Source organism: Myotis yumanensis, unplaced genomic scaffold, assembly GCF_028538775.1.
Source record: "Myotis yumanensis isolate MYYU_CA2020_CCGP unplaced genomic scaffold, mMyoYum1.0.hap1 SCAF_16, whole genome shotgun sequence".
In the NCBI taxonomy this organism is placed as follows: Eukaryota; Metazoa; Chordata; class Mammalia; order Chiroptera; family Vespertilionidae; genus Myotis; species Myotis yumanensis.
In genome coordinates, this window is record NW_027223767.1 from 34340280 (window position 1) to 34359736 (window position 19457).

General features: G+C 58.4%; 1 protein-coding gene across 2 annotated transcripts; it reads left to right on the forward strand.

Moving 5' to 3' along the window:
- Window positions 1-72: 72 nt before the first annotated feature.
- On the forward strand, window positions 73-19014 carry ACE (angiotensin I converting enzyme). 2 transcript variants are annotated; one of them, XM_070394684.1, is made up of 25 exons: window positions 73-364; window positions 919-1086; window positions 1683-1776; window positions 2363-2506; window positions 2952-3143; window positions 3720-3817; window positions 4197-4369; window positions 4671-4894; window positions 5202-5346; window positions 5658-5756; window positions 6010-6132; window positions 6490-6701; window positions 7373-7509; window positions 8524-8682; window positions 9001-9088; window positions 10945-11088; window positions 11263-11454; window positions 12660-12757; window positions 12944-13116; window positions 14901-15124; window positions 15435-15579; window positions 15882-15980; window positions 17732-17854; window positions 18154-18341; window positions 18504-19014. In XM_070394684.1, exons 1-25 carry the CDS (start codon window positions 101-103, stop codon window positions 18731-18733), a joined length of 3936 nt encoding a protein of 1311 aa, XP_070250785.1. In that variant the 5' UTR covers window positions 73-100; the 3' UTR covers window positions 18734-19014. The 2 variants fall into 2 exon arrangements, with proteins under 2 accessions (XP_070250785.1, XP_070250786.1); XM_070394685.1 differs by lacking the exons at window positions 73-364; window positions 919-1086; window positions 1683-1776; ... (7 more) ...; window positions 6010-6132; window positions 6490-6701 and adding an exon at window positions 6761-7231.
- Window positions 19015-19457: the final 443 nt, after the last annotated feature.

A 19457-nucleotide genomic window follows, 5' to 3' on the forward strand; every position in this document is an offset into this window, starting at 1 on the left:
GGTGGGGGTGTGTCGGAAGGCGGCGGCCGCCGGGTTTTATAATCCGCAGAGCCGGCGCGGCGCGGGAGACCGGGCAGCACCGCGCACCGCGCACCGCGCCATGGGGGCCGCGTCGGGCCGCCGGGGGCCGGGGCCGCCGCCGCTCCTGTCGCCGCTCCTGCTGCTGCTCCTACCGCTGCCACCGCCGCCCTCCGCGCTGGCGCTCGCCCCCGAGATGCAGCCCGGAGACTTCTCCGCCGACGAGGCTGGGGCGCAGCTCTTCGTGCAGAGCTTCAACCCCAAGGCCGAGCAGGTGCTGTACCAGAGCTCAGTGGCCAGCTGGGCGCACGACACCAACATCACCGACGAGAACGCGCGGCGCCAGGTGGGCGCGGGGGCCGGGCGGGGGCGGGGCCCGGGCGCCCAATCACAGGCCCGCGGCGGGCAGGGGGCGGTGGGGGGGAGTCACCGTGGGGCGCGCGCCCCCGGGCCCCGGGCCCTCCGGCCTCCCCCCCCCCCCCCACTCCCACCCGCCCATCAGACAGGAGGTGGGCGGCCGAGCGCGGTGCCGGACGCATGGTCCGCGCCCCTCCAGGAACCGAATGGATGAGGCTGGCTCCACGGAGACCCAGTCCCCTCACCGGGCAGCGCCGGGCGGGGCCAGCAGCTGAGGGTCTTGGCTAAGGGTGCCCTCTGCTCCGAGCCCTCCTTCGCTCTGTTTCTGTTTCTGTCGCCGCTCATCCCTGTCTGTTCTCCCTCTCCTCCCCCTGCCTCTCTTGCCCCAATTTCTGCTCCACGCTCCCCTGGGGCAGAGTCCCCCCAGTTCCTGGCCCCCGGGCCCAGGGGGAGAAAGTCCTGCTCCTGGAGGCCTTGGCCTTCCTGCCCTCCCCCGCCCATGCCCTCCCCATCTACACTCCCTTGCCCTCCCTGTGCTCACAGGAGGAATCGACCCTGCTCAACCAAGAGTTCGCCGAGGTCTGGGGGCTCAAGGCCAAGGAACTGTTCGATCCAATCTGGCAGAACTTCACTGACCCGATACTGCGAAGGGTCCTCAGTGGCGTGCGCATCCTGGGCCCTGCCAATCTGCCCCTGGAGAAGCGGCAGCAGGTGGGCCCCGCAGACTTGAGGGTAGAGGAAGAAGTGGCCGGTGCCTCCCAGCGCCCCCCAGTGCCCAACTGAGATGGGGAGGGGAGCTTGGGCGGGCTGCCTTTCGCTGTCAGCGGTCAGCGGACCCTGGGATCGGCAGGGGAAACCAGCCAGAGCATAGAATGGCTTCCTGGAGCATTGCTTTTCCTTGGAGATGGGACGGAATGTTACTTGATGCTACAGCAAGTATTATGGAGTAAAAAGCAAACTGCAAATAAACCGTAAAAGATGAAACCAGCGTTTTCAGAATTTCTCCCTAGGCAGGTTTGCTTTAGAGATGTCCTTAGAAAGAGCAGGGACTTGGAAGGCATCAAAGCCACCGAGAGTGAGAGGGATTTATCCTCACTTTGAGGTGGGAGCCGAGCCCTAACTCTCAGGACACTTGTCTCCACCTCCAGCGGCTGCCTTCCTTGGTCAGAAGTGCTCCTGGCGCCACTGAGTGGTCTGAACAAGCCACATCCCCTCTCCGAGCCTTCATTTCCTTTTAGCAAAAAGAGGAGGGACGGCCAAGTGGTCCTGGGGCTATTGGTCACTAACATGTTCTCAACTCTCCCTAGTACAACTCTCTGCAGAGCCACATGAACAGAGTCTTCACTTCTGCCAGGGTCTGCTACCCCAACATGAATGACAGCTGCTGGTTTCTGGACCCAGGTACAGCCCTGTCGCTGCTGCCTCTCTCTAGCCCTTCCCATCACCCTCCATCCTGCTTTTCCTGGTAAACTGACTTCTAGAATCTCCAGCCCCATCCACGCACCCCTCTGTGCTTTGGCCTCTCCCATTGCCACTGGCCTTCCTCCTGACTGCTTCTTGTTGTTTTTCCCTTTCATGGGTGCTCTCAGTCTCCCCAAGGGCCCTCCATAGGCCCTAGACGCCTCCCAGCTTCTGATTATATCCTCCTCTTCTCCCCTCACTCCCCACCCCCTTGTCCCAGGCTGGCTGAGTCAGCCACTCCATCCAATGAGCCACGAAGGGTCTGTTCAGGTTTCGGCCTTCGGATGTGCTCTTAGTGTAACCACCTTCGATGGGCATTTCCCTGGAGTCAGTGACCCTGGCTGGGTGCTTGCTTCAGAGAGCTCCCAGCCCCATGCCACCCAGCGTATAGATCGCCCTTGGCTTTGGGGGTATCGCGATGTTGAGGAAGCGGGTGGAAATGGAGAGGACCAATGTGGGAGCTCTGATGAAGGCTGACGCCGACTTCGGCACAGAAGTCTTCTGACTCTGCTCCTTTGCGTCTCAGACCTCATGCATGTCCTGTCTGTCACACGAAACTACGGGCTGCTGCTGTACGTCTGGGAGGGCTGGCACAATGCCGTGGGCATCCCCCTGAAACCCCTGTTCCAGGAGTTCACTGCCCTCAGCAATGAGGCCTTCAAGCAAGATGGTGAGCATGTCCTGCCCCCGCCCTTGTGTGGGTGCCGCCCTCCCCAACTTGAAAGGTGTTCTCCCACCCACTATCTCCCTTGAGCCCCAACTCCTGAGGCAGACAGAGCAGCTGTCGGGATGGCTCCATCCACTGACCAAAGGTTGCACAGATCATGGATGGCAGAACCAAGCTTGAGCCCCGTCTGCCTTCTACCAGGCTGCTGCCTTGCCCTCTTCCCTGCCCCTCCTGGCACTCCCCCCGTCCCCAGCACTCGTCCTTGCCTCTTGGCTCTCCAGGATCTAGTTAGCTGGAGTTCAACTCCTGGTTAGAAAAGTATAGACCTCAAGCCAGCCTTTCCACCAGCTGGCAGGGGCACAGGCCCCGAGCCAGGAGAGAGGGATGCTGGGAGGCGGAGTGTCAGAGCCTCTGGCCTGAGCTGCACCCCACCACCACCCCCTGCCAGGCTTCGCAGACACAGGGGACTACTGGCGCTCCTGGTATGAGTCGCCCACCTTAGTGGAGGATCTGGAGAACCTCTTCCATCAAATAGAGCCCCTCTATCTGAACCTCCATGCCTACGTCCGCCGCAAGCTGCACCAACGCTACGGGGACAGATACATCAACCTCAGGGGACCCATCCCTGCTCACCTGCTGGGTAATGACCCGGGCCTTGCCTCCACATGTCCCAGGCATTGTCCTCGTTGTCTCCCATTTTAGAGCACCCCACTGTTCCCTCCCACACGTGTGAGCCCTTGAGGCCCGTCCAACGTGATCATAAAGCAGGAGATCCTCCTCCTTATCACTCCTGCTGTCCAGACGGGGACCTGAGGCTTGGGGCACATGAGTGACTTGGCAGAGGGCAGAGGGCAGAGGGCAGAGGGCAGAGGGCTAGTCAAAGGCAGAGCCAGGAGTCACACTGAGGCTTTGACTGCAGGGGGAGGAAGAATAATCATAGTTTGTGCCCCAGGAGGCCATCCCCAGGTTCCCACCTCCAGCCTGGAAGGCAGGGATCCCAGCACCATCAGAAAGGGCCCGACAGCCTTGCCTGGGCTCCCGCTTGGCACCTGGGGCACCCAGAGCACTTGGCACTATGAATGGGACTAATGTGGAGATTCCTGGTCTCAGCCCCAGGGTCTGGCTGCGGGGGGTCCGGGGGGTTCAGTGCTGGGCAGGGGGAAGCAGGCTCTGGCCGAGCAGGAGCCAAGCTCTCCGGCTCTCCTCCTTCCTCTAGGGGACATGTGGGCCCAGAGCTGGGACAACATCTACAACATGGTGGTGCCTTTCCCTGACAAGCCCACTCTCGACGTCACCGAAACTATGGTGAAGCAGGTATGGTGCACCCTGGGCCAGGGTGGAGGCAACAGAAGGGAGACAGGGGGGAGGGGCGAGAAGGGGCCATGTGCAGGGGACAGGCTGGGTGGACACTCGGTCCCTCCCTTTCTACAGAGCAGCAGCCTGAGTGTGTGTACAGCGATAAGCTGGGCTGAATGTCCTCAGGGAGGTGCCCGTGCCCCTCTGCAGGCCCCCACTGGTGGGGCGTGAGGAGTCTACTTCGCTTATCTGCTCTGGTTATTAGGGGCCACACCTCTAGGAAGAGGCCACAGAGCAGACACACCCTCCACGGGCAGGGAGCTGACCTGGGTGGGCGACCCAGCCACAGTGAGCTCCCGGCAGCCGGCCCCTGACCTGTCCCCACACCCACCCCCAGGGCTGGAACGCCACACACATGTTCCGGGTGGCGGAGGAGTTCTTCACCTCCCTGGGGCTCTTGCCCATGCCGCCTGAGTTTTGGGCAGAGTCCATGCTGGAGAACCCAAACGACGGGCGTGAGATGGTGTGCCACGCCTCCGCCTGGGACTTCTACAACAGGAAGGACTTCAGGTCTAGACACGGGCAGGAGGGGTCTGGGGCTTCGGGAAAGGCAGGCAGCCTGGGCACAGAGAAGCCCGTTCCCAGGCCCAGCACTGGCAGAGGGGCTGGTCTATGCCAGGGCTGCCATTGGGCCGCCCCCCTCAGCAGCTTTCACGGTTAGTCAGCTCTGCCCCTTGGAATGATGTGGGCTGGGGCAGGGCCAGGCGTCTGTACGTTTCCACCAGCAGCACACAGGGCAGTCCTCTCCCCCTGCTCTGGTCCCTGCCCTGCCCCGTCCTTCGCCCTCACCCTCGCCCTTCCCCTGCCCCAGGATCAAGCAGTGCACACGGGTGGCTATGGAGCAGCTGTCCACAGTGCACCACGAGATGGGCCACATCCAGTACTACCTGCAGTACAAGGACCAGCCTGTCTCCCTGCGCCAAGGCGCCAACCCTGGCTTCCACGAGGCCATCGGGGATGTGCTGGCGCTCTCTGTCTCCACTCCTGTCCATCTGCACAAAATTGGCCTGCTGGACCAAGTCATCAATGACACAGGTATGGGGGCGTAGAGGCCCCAGCCAGCCCCACAACGTCCACAGCAGGACTCCGCTAGCGCCTGCTCCCAACTGCCCTTCTCATTTCTGCTGCCCCGCTCGGGGCAGGCACGTTTGGGAATCCACCTGAGGCCCAACTCAACTCTGCCCAAGGACCCTCTGCCCAGCAGGGCCCATCGCCTCCAAGGCTGGTCCTCTCTTCTCTGCCTCTGCCCAGCCATCCCTCCCAGTGGCTCCTCCCCAGCCCCGCCTGATCCCAGCCGGACTCCCTTTTCTCCTCCGACCTCTCTCCTCTCATCTGCCAACAGAAAGCGACATCAATTACTTGTTAAAGATGGCACTGGAAAAAATTGCCTTCCTGCCCTTTGGCTACTTGGTGGACCAGTGGCGTTGGGCAGTCTTTAGTGGACGCACCCCTCCTTCCCGCTACAACTCTGACTGGTGGTATCTTCGGTGAGTGAACGGGGATCAGGAAGGGCCTGATGGCCGCCCCTCCTGGGCACGCAGGAGCCTCCTGCCTCCATCAGTCCCAGGCCCTCCTCTCTAATGATGTCTCCATCCTTTCCCCCACTGCTTTCTTCTTTCCTGCCGAAAACTCCCTCCGCCAGGAGCCCTTCCTCCCCAGCTCACCTGATGGGGAAGGGGTGGCCAGGGATGGGGGGTTTGGGGGGGAGGAATGCCTGCTTAGCAGCCTTGTCTGCAAAGTCTAAATCAGCCCATATGCAACACTTAGGTCCTCAGGTAATTTAACCATTTTCTTCTAGAGTCAAGTATCAGGGCATCTGTGCCCCAGTTATCCGAAATGAAACCCACTTTGATGCCGGATCTAAGTATCACATCCCACATATGACACCGTACATCAGGTACTTCTGCCCCACCCCATCCTGTCCCACCTTTCGTCCCCTTCCCTCTACTCCTGGGGTTCTGGCCCCATCCCATGCCCAGGGCTTGTCCCCACATTCTTTCCTGGAATTCGAATGGGCCTCTCCCCAGAGCCAGGCTTGGTTCTCCCTTCTCCCCAGGTGGCCCTGTCTCCCCTCTGCCCTGTGGGAAGCTGGATGGTGCCTGGGCAAGGGGCCCTCACCAGCCCCCTGAACACCCACCCTGTGCCTTCAGGTACTTTGTGAGTTTTATCCTGCAGTTCCAGTTCCATCAAGCCCTGTGCAAGGAGGCAGGCCACCAGGGCCCACTGCACCAGTGTGACATCTACCAGTCCACCAAGGCGGGGGACACGCTCCGGTGTGTGGGAGGAGATGGCGGGCGAGTGGGAGGGTTAGAGGAGAGGCTGGCGAAGGGTATGTCTGGAAGGCAACTGGCTGCTCCACGGGACCCCTCAGAGCCAGCCTGATTGGACAGCGCCTGTCTTCCCTACCCCCTGCTTTCTTTCTCGCATCAAATATGTATTCAGTGTGCCCAGATCTGAGGCCCTAACGGCAATGTCCCCGGCCCCCTTCATGGAGATCCTAGGTCCCAGAGTCTTGATGCCACTGTTCTTGCAGTCGGTGGGGGCAAAAGTGGCCGGAGGTGGGGCAGGTGGGCCAATAGCGGACACTGGCCTGAGTCCCTTGTGTCCATGGTGCCCGTTCTGCCTGGCAGGAAGGTGATGCAGGTGGGCTCCTCGCGGCCCTGGCAGGAGGTGCTGAAGGAAGCGATCGGCACAGATGCCCTGGACGCTCAGCCGCTGCTCAACTACTTCCAGCCAGTCAGCCAGTGGCTGCAGGAGCAGAACCAGCAGAACGGCGAGGTCCTGGGCTGGCCAGAGTTTCAGTGGCAGCCTCCGTTGCCCAACAATTACCCAGACAACGTTGGTAAAGCTCTGAGTGAGAGTGGGGCAGGCCTCAAGGCACATTCTCCATTCTGGGCTCTGGAGGCCAGGCCCCTGTTCCAGTTCCTGGTCAGCTCCCCGCCGCGGGGCCCCGGTGCCCAGCTCTGGAGGGCCAGGCCTCCCCTTCACTCATCAGTAGGGCCCTGGGGTGGAAATGGGGCGGTCTTTCCCCCAGCATTTTAGAGAGGGTTCCCACCCCACCCCCAAGGGTCCCACAGAGGCAGGCTGACGCATCACACTGCTCTATGAGGTCACACTGCAGGTTCCGCTCTTATTGGCCGGGGGCGGTGGCTGCAGGGCTCTGGTCTCCTGCGGCCATGGGCCAAGGTTGGGCTGCTCCAGGACTGCCCAGCCTCCTCTTCCTCTTCCTGCTCTGCTTTGGGCACCCCCTGCTGGTGGTCCTCAGCCAGGAGGTCACCCAGGTGACAACCAACCATGGAACAACCAGAAACCAGACAGCAACTCACCAGGCAGCAACCAGCAGCCAGACAACCCACAGCCCAAGCGGGACCAGTGGGTGGATGGGGCAGGGCCTTGAGGGGGCGAGGAGGGGGCAGGGAGGAGGGAGGCGGGGGGGGGGGGGGGGGCAACTCAGCACAACTCCAGGAGAGGGCACGGGGAAGCCGGGCTGTCTCCCTCCGTTCTGTCCCACAGTTTTGGTGACGGATGAAGTGACGGCCAGAGACTTTTTGGAGGCCTATGACAAGAAATCCCTGGTGGTGTGGAATGAATATGCGGAGGCCAACTGGAACTACAACACCAACATCAGCAAAGAGACCAGCATGATCCTGGTAGGGGCCCACTCCACGCCCACACTGGTGCGCAGGGACTGGCCTTCCAAAACGCAAGCCAGGGCAAGGCCCCCTCCCCGTCTCCCCTGGATCCCCTCCGTGCAAGGAGGCTGCCGGAATTTGTGAAAAATCCAGATGGAATATTTAAAACTATACTCATTTTCAGGTTTGGATGGGTCGATACTCAACGCCTAAACAAGTTGTATCTCTTACCAATCTGTTGTTACTGAAAGAATAATTTGTACACAAATAAGTGATGCTAAAGTCAGTTTTCTTTTTTTAAATATATTTTATTGATTTTTCACAGAGAGGAAGGGAGAGAGATAGAGTCAGAAACATCGATGAGAGAGAAACATCGATCAGCTGCCTCCTGCACATCTCCCACTGGGGATGTGACCGCAACCCAGGTACATGCCCTTGACCGGAATCGAACCTGGGACCCTTCAGTCCGCAGGCCGACGCTCCATCCACTGAGCCAAACCGGTTTCAGCATAAAGTCAGTTTTCTAAAAGATGCAAAGCCCCTGTTTGCTACCACAGCCAGGGCTACCCTTCCCTCCAACCCCCTTCCCGACTTGCGTGGGGAGTGCAGATTATCCCAAGGTGAGCCACAGAGAACCAACATTGCTTGAAGACCATTGTGAGCTGGCCAGGGTTCCGTGCCCTTCACATCTGTGGCTTCATTTATTCCTCAACAGCCTTGCAAAACCAGTGATCTTATTCTCATTCTACAGATGGGACCCTGAGGCTCAGGGGGGCCAGTCACAGCACTAACACCAAGCTACCTTCATCCTAACAGCCTTTACGATATGGGGTGCAGTTCCCCTTCTCTCCCGTGCCAGGATGTGTCTGTGGGCATCTGTTGAGGGGCATGGACTGCATCTAGGGCAATAGACAGTCTAGGTTGGAGAGGGTCTTTATAGGCAAAGGCAACAACTTGATAAAACTGTCCTCCTTACTACCACCCCCAGTCCCTTTGGCTCCCCCCACAGCACGGTTCCCCCTGTACCTTCAGATGGAGAAGAACACACAGATGGCAAACCACACTGTAGAGTTTGGCACCCGGGCCAGGCATTTTGACATTACCTACTTCCAAAACACCACCCTAAAGCGGATGATATACAAGATTCAGGACCTAGAGCGGGCAGCGCTGCCTACCTCGGAGCTGGAGGAGGTATGTGTAGCTTGGGGAGTGGGTGGGAGGCGGGGAGAGGGCAGGGAGTGGAGGGTCCAAGGTCAGGACCAGGTCCCAGCTCAGAGTGAGCCTAGTACAGGGTCTGGCCTTTATGCTGCCGCTCTTCCTGGATTTGTCAAGCTGTACCATCTTGCCTTGTCAGTGTGTCTACAGAGTAACTGAGACAATAGCATCTTTGGGACCAGGCACCCCCAGGTCCATTGCCGCCTCCCCCACCCCACACACACACTGTGATGGTGCCGGGTGGCGCAGGCAGCAAAGGGGTGCAGCTCGCTGCCTCTCTTCTTCCTCCCGCAGTATAACCAGATCCTGCTGACCATGGAAACCACTTACAGCGTGGCCTCCGTGTGCCTCCCCAACGGCACTTGTCTGCAGCTGGAGCCTAGTGAGCGCACATGGGGAAGGAGAGGGAGGGTTTCGGGGGGGGGGGTTGGCGCAGTGTTGGGGGTGCTGGCCGATGAAAAGGTGTTTAGGTGCTCCTACCTGGTGGGGTCAGCATGCCCAGGACACTCACCTCCCTGTTTCCCACCAGTGGGGCCTCCCTGCCACCACTCAGAACCAGCACCGACTTCCTCTCGGCCCTAAGCCACTGCCCTGCCTGCCCAGTGGCTCCCACCAGGCCAGGACCCCTCTGGGATCTCCTTTCTCTCCCTGCTCCCTGCACTCCCAGCAGGGAGTCTCTCAAACTTGTCTTCCTAGGACTCTGACTCCCAAATCAGAACAGGAACTCTAGACACCTCCACTTCGTGCTCCCTTCTTGATCCTTTCCACGGCTTCCCTACCTTCTCTGGCACCTCCCTTGCCCCCCCCCCCCCCCCCCCCTAGAAACCGCTTCCATGATCCAGGCTATTCCCACTTCACTCCCTCGACCACCACTTCCTGCTGGAAAGAGTGGACTGATGGTTGCTTGTCCCTTTCTCTGGCCACACTGGCGGGTCCTTCTTACCTTCTCCCCTTTGGAAGAGCTCACCCTGGACACCCAAGTACCTACACCCAGATGGACACACCCCTCCCCTTCTGGCTCACCCTTCCAGGGTTGGGGAGACAAAGGCATAAACATTATTTCCAAGGAATCTCCACCCAGAAACAGTCTCTTCCTGGCCCTCTGCCCAACTCCCACGTTAGAACAATGACAAATAGAAGGGGAAATGGAAAGTAAACAGGAGAGAGAAATAGCGTTTGTGGACAGGGTTTGGCCTACCGGTTGTGTATATGGGTAGGCACGCAAAGTATTGGAGGGGTATGTGCCGTGTGCATGTGTGCAGCGTATGTGTCTGCGTGTGTTTACGGAGAAGAGCATTAAAGGGAATGTAGCTCTCGTCCTCCCCACCGCCCATGGATTAACCTCTTAATCCAGGGCTAGGTCCTCAGGTCACTGTCATTAGTAAAAATATGAAACATCCACAAACACAGAACACTCACATCAGCAGAGGGCAGACATGAAATTCTCAAAATACAATTTTTTATAAACAAAATGTGGTGTGGACAACCCTACACGCTGTCCAAAGTCGTCCAGCTCGGGCAGGGCAGGGAGGGAGGCCAGCGTCGGTCTGAGTGGGGCTGCGGAACTGAGCCGCCGGCTCTGACACGGATGTCAGCTCCATGCAATCCGTATCAAGGAGTCACCGTGGCTTTGACAGGACACAAACCGGACTTCTGGCTCCCTGACGATGCTATTTTTTTATTCAATCCAGTTCGATTACAGTTTGAAAGATGCCCTGAGCCCCGTGGAGACACAGAAAGGAATGACGGACACTCCCTGCTCGGGGGCCTCACGTCTGAGTTTTGGCTCCCCTGGGAGGGCCGGCATTACCCCCACTTTGGAGATAGGGAAAGGGGTCCCGAGACTTGCAAGGTAATCTGGGGTCAGTAGAGACTAGAACAAGAGCTCAGGTCTTGTGACCCCCAGGCCGTTTCTCCCAGGCAGGGGCTGGGCAGCCCCTCTGGAGTCTGGGCCTTTGGATTGTGCCCCAGCTCGGCCACTTCCCGGCTGAGGACCCAGCCATATCACCTCACTGCTCATATGAAAACAGCACGTTGGAAACCTGCGATTGCCTGACGCCCCGGGCCTGGCAGCCTGCAGGCCCCTTAGAGAGGGCCCACCCCACCTCCCGTTCACTAGCCTTGCCACCTGTGCAGCTGTATTCCAGCTCTGAACTCCTGTGCTGAGTCCACCTTAGCAGGAGGTGGGAGGTGCGCCGAGGGCTGGGGACTCAAGCCAGTGAACACCCCCTCCCCCAGATCTGACCAATCTGATGGCCACATCCCGGAAATATGATGAACTGCTATGGGCGTGGAAGAGCTGGCGAGACAAGGTGGGAAGATCCATCCTCCCCTTTTTCCCCAAATATGTGGAACTCTCCAACAAGGCTGCCCGGCTCAATGGTGAGTCCCTCCTACCAATATCACTGGCTTTCTGGTCCCAGCCCCGCTGGGGCCCTGAGAGAGGTCCTCGGAGACCCTAAGCCCAATGAGACGAAGTCCCCGAGGAGGTGGTGGCGGCGGGGGTGCTCAGGGGACGGTCAGGTGTCGGAGAGCCTGGCTCTGTCCCCTCTGCAGGCTATGCAGACACAGGGGACTCGTGGAGATCTATGTACGAGATGCCGACTCTGGAGCAAGACCTGGAGCGTCTCTTCCAGGAGCTGCAGCCGCTCTACCTGAACCTGCACGCCTACGTGCGCCGGGCGCTGCACCGCCACTACGGGCCCCAGCACATCAACCTGGAGGGCCCCATTCCCGCTCATCTGCTGGGTAAGGGCAGGCGCTGGGCCTTTAGGAGGAGACAAGACAGATGCCAGTGTGAGGGAGGGTGGGGCCAGAGCTGGCCAGAGAACGGAGGGCAGGCAGGGGAAGGTCTGCAGCGGGCGCTGCAGGCTGGGAGAGCAAAAGGATTGAGCCTGGAGGAAATGTTGCCAAGGCTGAGTGGGTGGGGGTGGCACTGGGGAGAAGAGCGCCTGCTTGCCTTTGGTATCATATTTGCTACAGATACACATGGTGCAAGTCCCATGAATGGGACGGTCGGGGGCGGGGGGGGGGGGCAATTCATGATCTTGCCACAGGGAACCCACATTACCCCATCACAGCTCAAGGCAGCATGATACAGAGGGTGAGGAAGGGGCTGTGGGCGGAGCTGAGGCCTGTCCAAGGGGTGGCGTGTAAGCACAGCCTTGATAGGTGAGGCGCTCTGGCAGGTGGAGAAAGTAGTGGCAGGGAAGCGAAGGCAGACACAGCATTCAGTCTCAGGGAGTTAGGAGACCAGAGAACACTGGGAGTGTAGATCCACCTCAACTGTCGGACCCTCTCTTCAGGGGTTGGAAATTCAATGCCCTTACCACACGGAGTAGGCAGTGGAAGACAGTCACTACTTTGTACTTCAGACTCCACCTCATGTCAGCTCAAGCTTAATCTCTTTCGTCTGTGAACGATTCTGGACCTTTCCATGCATTCTGAATATCTCCTTTTCTCCAGTCCTCTCGTGTCCTAAGGGCAAAGGCATCAACCTCTCCTGAAGGCGGGTGGGACCGTGTAAGCCAACCTCAGGCAACGTGGAGGGGATGCAGTAGAGGCTGGCCAGGAGTGCAGCCTGCCTGCCTGCCTTTAAGCCCTAGCCCCTTCACTTAGGAGCCATGGGACTTGACTCTCAGTAAGTGGTGGCCACATGCGCGATGTTCCAAAACTTCTGCATTTGTACACAGTTGCTAGTGACACTGGTCTTCACTGGTCACAGGACCACCTTGACTCCTTGATGGCCACAAGGATCTCACCCATGAGACAGGAAAGTGGGCTGGACTGAAGATAATGAATGTCAGATGCCCAGCACAATTTGCAAACAGCAGGAACTGAAGAGATACATTACGATCAGCAAGACTGGGATCTACGTCCCTCTCCCTGCATGATGGTGCTGAGCCTAAGAAGTAACATCTATCTCTCCTGTCTCTTCCCCTACCCGTCTCCAGGGAACATGTGGGCACAGACCTGGTCCAACATCTATGACTTGGTGGTTCCCTTCCCTTCAGCCCCCAAGATGGATGCCACGGAGGCCATGATAAAGCAGGTTTGCACCTGTCCTCTCTGGACACTCTTGCTCCCCAGAGGGGCCCAGGGCACAGGGGAGGGAAGGCCCTGCCCTGGGGGGCAGGCCCTTTGAGCCCATTCCTTCAGCTTGGCTCTCTCCCAGCACCCTCCCCCGCTGGGGCACACAGTCTGTCCCCAGTTTGGGCAGAGCTCCCTCGGTTTGCAGGGCTGGACACCCAGAAGGATGTTTGAGGAAGCAAACAATTTCTTCATCTCCTTGGGACTGCTGCCCGTGCCCCCCGACTTCTGGAACAAATCGATGCTGGAGAAGCCAACCGACGGGCGGGAGGTGGTGTGCCATGCCTCTGCCTGGGACTTCTTCAATGGCAATGACTTCAGGTGCGTCCAAGGGACTTCACCCTGAGTCCATAGGCAAGGGGACGAGCCAAGTAAAGGCTCCACTGCGTGCCCTCCCAGCCAGAGTGAGCAGAAACAGGTGCAGAGGCCAGAGTTGAGATGGAAGGTCCAGAGTATGGGCCCTGGCCTCAGCTTGGTCACTGGCTTCTGGCTGGGAGGGTCTTTTCAAATGGCAGCCAGCTCTGCCAGCCTGGTCAGCCGTCAGCACCCAAGATCCCAGTCCTGGGGGTGAGCTGCCCAGCCTTCCCTCACTCTGGGGAGGCCCCTGCATACAGATAGCCCTCTCCTTGGGTGCATGTGCCTTGACACAGGGAGACACATGAGGACATGGGTGACTTTGCACAGATCCACCTTCACTGAGGCTCAGAAGCTATCTTTATCAGAGGATGTTTCAATTATCCGTTGCTATATAACAAACCACCTCAACACTTAGCGGTATAAAACAACAATTTGATTATTCTCATGATTTCGTTGGTCAGGCAACACAGTGGAAATGGCTTGTCCCTGCTCTGCAATGATGGAGACCTCAGCTAGGGTAGCTCTGCTGGCTGGAGATGGCTGGAGTGGCTCAATGAGGCCATCTGTCTGTGGCCTTGGTTTTAGCTATTGGTTTGGTTCCTCAGTTTTTCTCCATGTGGCACTTGCTGATGCTGGAACGTTCAAGCTGGCTTTTTACTCACACGTTGAGTCCCTGGGTTGGGATGACTGGACAGCTCAGGGCTGGTGGGTGATTTCTCTCTCCATGCTAGCTTGGGCTTCCTCACAGTATGGCAGTCAGGCAGTAGAATTTCTTACCTGGTAGCTGGCATCCCCCAAAGCAAAAGCAGAAACAGCCAGGTCTTTTAACGCTTAAGTCCAAAGCAAGCACAGATTCTATTAGCTAAAGCAAGGCCAACCTAGATTGAAGAGAAGGGAAAGAAGACCCCACTTCTTGGGAGGGAAAGTGGCAAAAATGATCTGTGACAGCAGATGAAGTGTCTCTTATGAGAAAAGTGGACACAGAGAGCATTCACAGGATCACTGGCCTTGGGTCTTTCCTTCAAAGTCATGAGAAGAGGTCGGAGTGCTTTTAGGGCTCCTCCCTTATATGGGAGTCATAGGAGAAGGTGGACAAATGCAAGCCTCATTGTCACCAAGATGCTGGGCAGCTCTTCCCCTTCCCAATAGAATGGCAGAAAAAACTGGCCTGAAAGGCTCTGCTTAGATCCAAGGGAGAATTTCATTGGCTCACAAAAGAGAATGAGGAAAGGTGGAGAAAGGTGGAACCTCTGGCTTGGACGGCGCTGCAGATGTCATTTCAGTCCTGGCCATAAAAAGTCATAAATATGTTTGCTGGTGTTGGGTACATGAGATACAGAACAGCTCAGACACTGGTGTTTCCTTTAGGGAGAGCAAAAACATGTGCATGAGAAATCAGAAACCACATTCTAGAAAGTCCTACACTGACCATAAAGGAGTGTCCCAATGCCTCCAGAGCAACTACTTTGCACAGTCAGAAAGCAACATGGCCATGTGGGCTGGAGTTATTCACAAAAGTTGGAGGCGGAGGAATGTCCTGAGTGACTATACTCTAGGGGCTTCCAACCCCCAGATTCCCTCTTCCTCATATTCACTCCGGATCTCCTCTTGGTTTTCTTTCCCATAATGCTGTGTTCCCTGCTTACAGCAGTGGTGGGGGTCTGTTTGCAATAAGAACAGCAGGTCCCTTTGCCTCAGGGCTCCTTGCTGTCCCCTTTCACACCCTCTCCCCATCCCCATGTTCCCAGGATCAAGCAGTGTACCACTGTGAGCATGGAGGACCTGGTGGTGGCCCACCATGAAATGGGCCACATACAGTATTTCATGCAGTACAAGCACTTGCCTGTGACCTTCCGGGAGGGTGCCAACCCTGGCTTTCACGAAGCCATTGGGGATGTGCTGGCCCTCTCCGTGTCTACCCCCAAGCACCTACACAGCATCAACCTGATGAATAGCGATGGTGGCAGCTATGGTAAGAGAAGAACAGGAGATCCTGGTGGGCTGAGGGACCAGGAAGGGGCAGTGAGCTTGTGAGGTGGGGAGAGGGGACTTAATGGCCCATAGGCAGAGGCTGGGACAGAGCAGTGGGGAAAAAGAAGGCCCCCAGCAGGGTAAGCCAGGAGGATGGAACCCACAGACCATGCCAAGAGGCAGGTCACAGGAGCCAGATAGGTACAGCGCACTCCTTCCCTCGCCACCCTTTGCACACCCATCACAGCTGAGCCGCTAGGACATGGCAGGAGGCAGGTGAGGATCTGATTTGGAATCCCTTTCCTTGGCAGAGCAAGATATCAACTTTCTGATGAAGACAGCACTCGACAAGGTCGCCTTTATCCCCTTCAGCTACCTCATTGACCAGTGGCGCTGGAGGGTGTTTGATGGAGGCATCACCAAGGAGAACTACAACCAGGAGTGGTGGAGCCTCAGGTTCTAGAACATTCCTGTGGGGGTGTAGGTTGGGGGCGTCTCCATGGGTGTCTGTGTGTTCCTGCATGTCTCTGTATATAGCATCTAAGTGTGCATTTGTGTGTGTACATGCGCACCTGGGGCTTTGTGTGTACGTGATGGGACACGTAGGGGTGATTGTGCACAGAGACAGTGCACGCTGGAGTCTGCAATGCCCAGGGCAGCCCCAGGTGCAGAGACCATCCTTCAAGTCAAAAATGCCAACCCTCCCTGGCTTGATTCTCCCCCATACCCTTTCTCCAATCTGTCTTCCACCTTGACAGGCTGAAGTACCAGGGCCTCTGTCCGCCAGTGGCCAGGTCTCAAGGTGACTTTGACCCAGGGGCCAAGTTCCACATTCCTTCAAGTGTGCCTTACATCAGGTAACAAGGGAAAGGGAGGAGGCCGCTCAGTGTCCAAACTGCTGTCGCTGCCACGTGAGGTCAGGGCGACCTGGGAGGTCTGCCTGCACTGGACAGCGTGCCTGAGCCACTCACCTGCAACCAGGGCTGACCGTCGGTTCACTTTTTTTATATGTTGAGAGCTTCTACCCTGCACACAGTTGAAAACAGAAATTCTACTATAACTGGTGGATGGTTACAAGACCTGGGTTGGGTAGTTAACATTATTAACTGTGACCCATGAGCACTGCTCCTCTGGTTTTGTTCTTGACAAGATTGTGATTCCTTTACTTTATATAGTGAACATATTGCCTGTGATATAATGTGAGTTGTTCCTGGAAGACCTTCTATACACTAAAACTAGGCGTAGAGACCCAGTTAGATTGGGAGGCTGTGTTGGTAGAGGTATGGAGTCCTGGGCTTGGAGTCAGACAGAACTGGGTTCAAATCTTGTCCCCACTCTTTTTTTTTTTCCTTAAGTATGTTCCTCGGTGTCTACATCATTTCCTCACCTGTGAAATGGGATTTCACAGGATTGTGGCAAAAGTGAACTTCCAAACATAGTGTCGAATGCAGAGCAGGCTGGGGAAATGGTGGCCATAACCCACCATTATTAAACTGCCCTCTGACGTGCCATGTGTAAACCCACTGGTGCAACAAGTCCGCCCCAGCAGCACGAAGGTGTCCAGTGCAGCCCTTTCCCTCTCTGTATACGGGCTAAATGGGTAACTGCAGGATCTGGAGTCCTCTTGGGTGGCAGGGGTCTGGGGAGGCCTTGGGTGGAGTTCCAGGTGCCCTGGACCGCAGGCCACCACGCGGCAAGGCGCAGAGGGCTGTGAGGGCCGCCCCAGGAGGGCTGTGCCTCCTCCAGACCTGCCTCCGATGGTCCCTGGAAGCCCACTGACGGAGGGCCCACTGTGCCCGCCTTTCCACCCCAGCAGCCAGCATGACATCAGCACAGAGTCAAGGTCTAATTAAGTGTGGAGGAAGTGAATTGTGTCCCCCAGGGTCCAGCAAGGGAAAGAGCCTGCTCAGATGCTCTAGGGAGCAGCAGTGAGCAGGGGACCGAGGAGACTCAAGGACACCTGGGAACAGGCCTGACCTTGACAGGGTGCCAGGATGACCCGTAGGGAGGGCTTCCACCCGCCTTCTCCACTGGTTTCCAGACTTCCAAGCTGGCATTCACTTTCACACAGAAGCCAGGCCCACGTGGTTAGCTTCCGAGCTTAGCATAGATAATTCTCCAGGCAGGGCTGGGCGAAGGAGACTCATTCCCGATTCTGACCAGCAGCTTTGGCAAAGCACTTGTAGGAAACACCAGGAAAGTCAGTGGCACATGGCTTGTGCCCAGCATTCAAAGTGGGAGGCCTGTGTTGTTTGTTTGGGACATTCAGAATCCCTGCAGACTTAGAGGTTGCTCCAGCCTTGACCAGCTGGTTTCTACCAGGGACTCCCTGCTGCTTTGGGATCAAGGAGATCACTGGGCTGGCTGCCCTGCTCAGAGCCCTGCCAGACAGATGTGACCCTGGCCTCTACTTGCACATACCCCGGGGACGGAGACCTCGCTGTCTAAAGCAGCCTGCCCTGACCCTCCTCACCCACAAGTGAAGGGGGCCTGGATGACGCTGAAGGCCAGGCTGGGTTCACCCTGACACCCTGGCCGTAGTGGGAGGCTGGGTATCAGGGGCTGCGGCACAGGCTCCTCCCCCCAGCCACGCCTCCCTCCCCTCCAGGTACTTCGTGGGCTTCATCATCCAGTTTCAGTTCCATGAGGCGCTGTGTCAGGCGGCTGGCCACAAGGGCCCCCTGCACCAGTGTGACATCTACCAGTCCAAGGAGGCAGGGAAGCGCCTGGCGTGAGTCTGCCCTGGGCTTCCTGTGGTGTTCTCTGCCCTCTGACCCCTCAGTCTCGAGGAGCCCGTGGGACTCTTCTGGGAACACCTGCCGTTTGGTGCTTGGGCTGGGAACTCCCAGGTGGAGCCTATGAGTGGTGATGAGCCCTCCCCCGGAGGGAACCAGAGCCTCCTGGTCCCGGGCCACCCCTCGCCTAGCCCCGCTGCTGAGGTGGGGAGAGGGGGGCTAGGCCGAGGCAGGAGGGGCAGTGAGCCTCCCCACCGGTCCTCTGACTCGGTGTCCCTTCGCTGGTGCTGCCCAGGGACGCCATGAAGCTGGGCTACAGTAAGCCATGGCCCGAAGCCATGAAGCTGATCACGGGCCAGCCCAACATGTCGGCCTCGGCCATCATGAACTACTTCAAGCCGCTGCTGGACTGGCTCCTCATCGAGAACGGCAGGCACTCGGAGCAGCTGGGCTGGCCTCAGTACAACTGGACTCCGGACTCTGGTACCAGCACCCCGCTCCTCTGCCCCGGTGGCCCCACCCCAGCCCCTGCCTAGAGCAGCCTAGGGAAGCCGGCCGCAGTGCCCCCTGCCCAGCCCCTGCCCGCCGCCCTGCCCTGCCCTCTGCCCTGCCCACCGCCCTGCTTTCCTTGCTTCTCCTGCTCAGCTCGCACAGAAGGTCCCTACCTGGGCAATGGCCGAGTCAACTTCCTGGGCCTGAACCTAGAGGAGCAGCAGGCCCGTGTGGGCCAGTGGGTGCTGCTCTTCCTGGGCGTCGCCCTGTTGGTGGCCACCTTGGGCCTCACCCAGCGGCTCTTCAGCATCCGCCACCACACCGTGCACCGGCCCCACCGCGGGCCCCAGTTCGGCTCCGAGGTGGAGCTGAGACATTCCTGAGATGATGGGCTGAGCGGGCCAGCTGGGAGCATCCGCCACTGAGACACTGGGATAGGGGCCCCCATACCCGGACTCCTCTCACTGCTCACCCTGCCCTCCCTCCTCCTCCTGCCCCAACCCTCCTCCCCTCCTGCCTCTAGTCCTGTGCTGAGAATCCGTCCTCCAGACCCAGAGCCACTGCGACCCCTGCCCCCCCTCCCCCCCGCCCCTGGGCACCAGGCCATCTAACAAGGAACCCCCTCCCAGTCTCTCTGTGAATACAATTAAAGGTCCTGCCCTCCCATCTGAGTCTGTGTCCCTCGCTGGGAAGTCAGGAACAGGGTCAGGGATGCTCTCCCACCTCCTGGCAGTCAAACGGGTCACTTCAATGGGTGTCTTCATCCTCCTCCAAGAAGAGCCTGGGAAAATGCCCCAGAGCTCTGGCCTGGGCACCACCCGGCAGCGCCCACGCCTGCCTTCCCTCCAGCCCAGGCAATCAGCCAATGTCCTGCCTTGGCAGTCAGCCCCTGCCTGGCCAGGGCACCAACCCAGGAGGACTCTGGGAAGCAGGCATTCTGGCCTTCCCACCTCACATTTCCATGTGCTTTGGGAGTCCTACCCCAGCTGTTCCCATAGATGGCCAAGTCCCCAGCGGGGAGGCTCCCCTGGGGGAAGGTGCTTTGCATGTGCCTGACTCATTGAGGGCACAGAACTGTCCCCGTGGCCACCTCCAGCTCCTACCCAC

What these genes read in the sequence shown, in the direction of transcription:
- ACE (XM_070394684.1), top strand. Translation starts at nt 101, where the DNA reads ATGGGGGCCGCGTCGGGCCGCCGGGGGCCGGGGCCGCCGCCGCTCCTG. An exon ending in CTACCTCGGAGCTGGAGGAG is followed by an intron (nt 8,683 to 9,000) that starts GTATGTGTAGCT and finishes TTCCTCCCGCAG; the next exon opens with TATAACCAGATCCTGCTGAC. An exon ending in CAGGAGTGGTGGAGCCTCAG is followed by an intron (nt 15,580 to 15,881) that starts GTTCTAGAACAT and finishes CCACCTTGACAG; the next exon opens with GCTGAAGTACCAGGGCCTCT.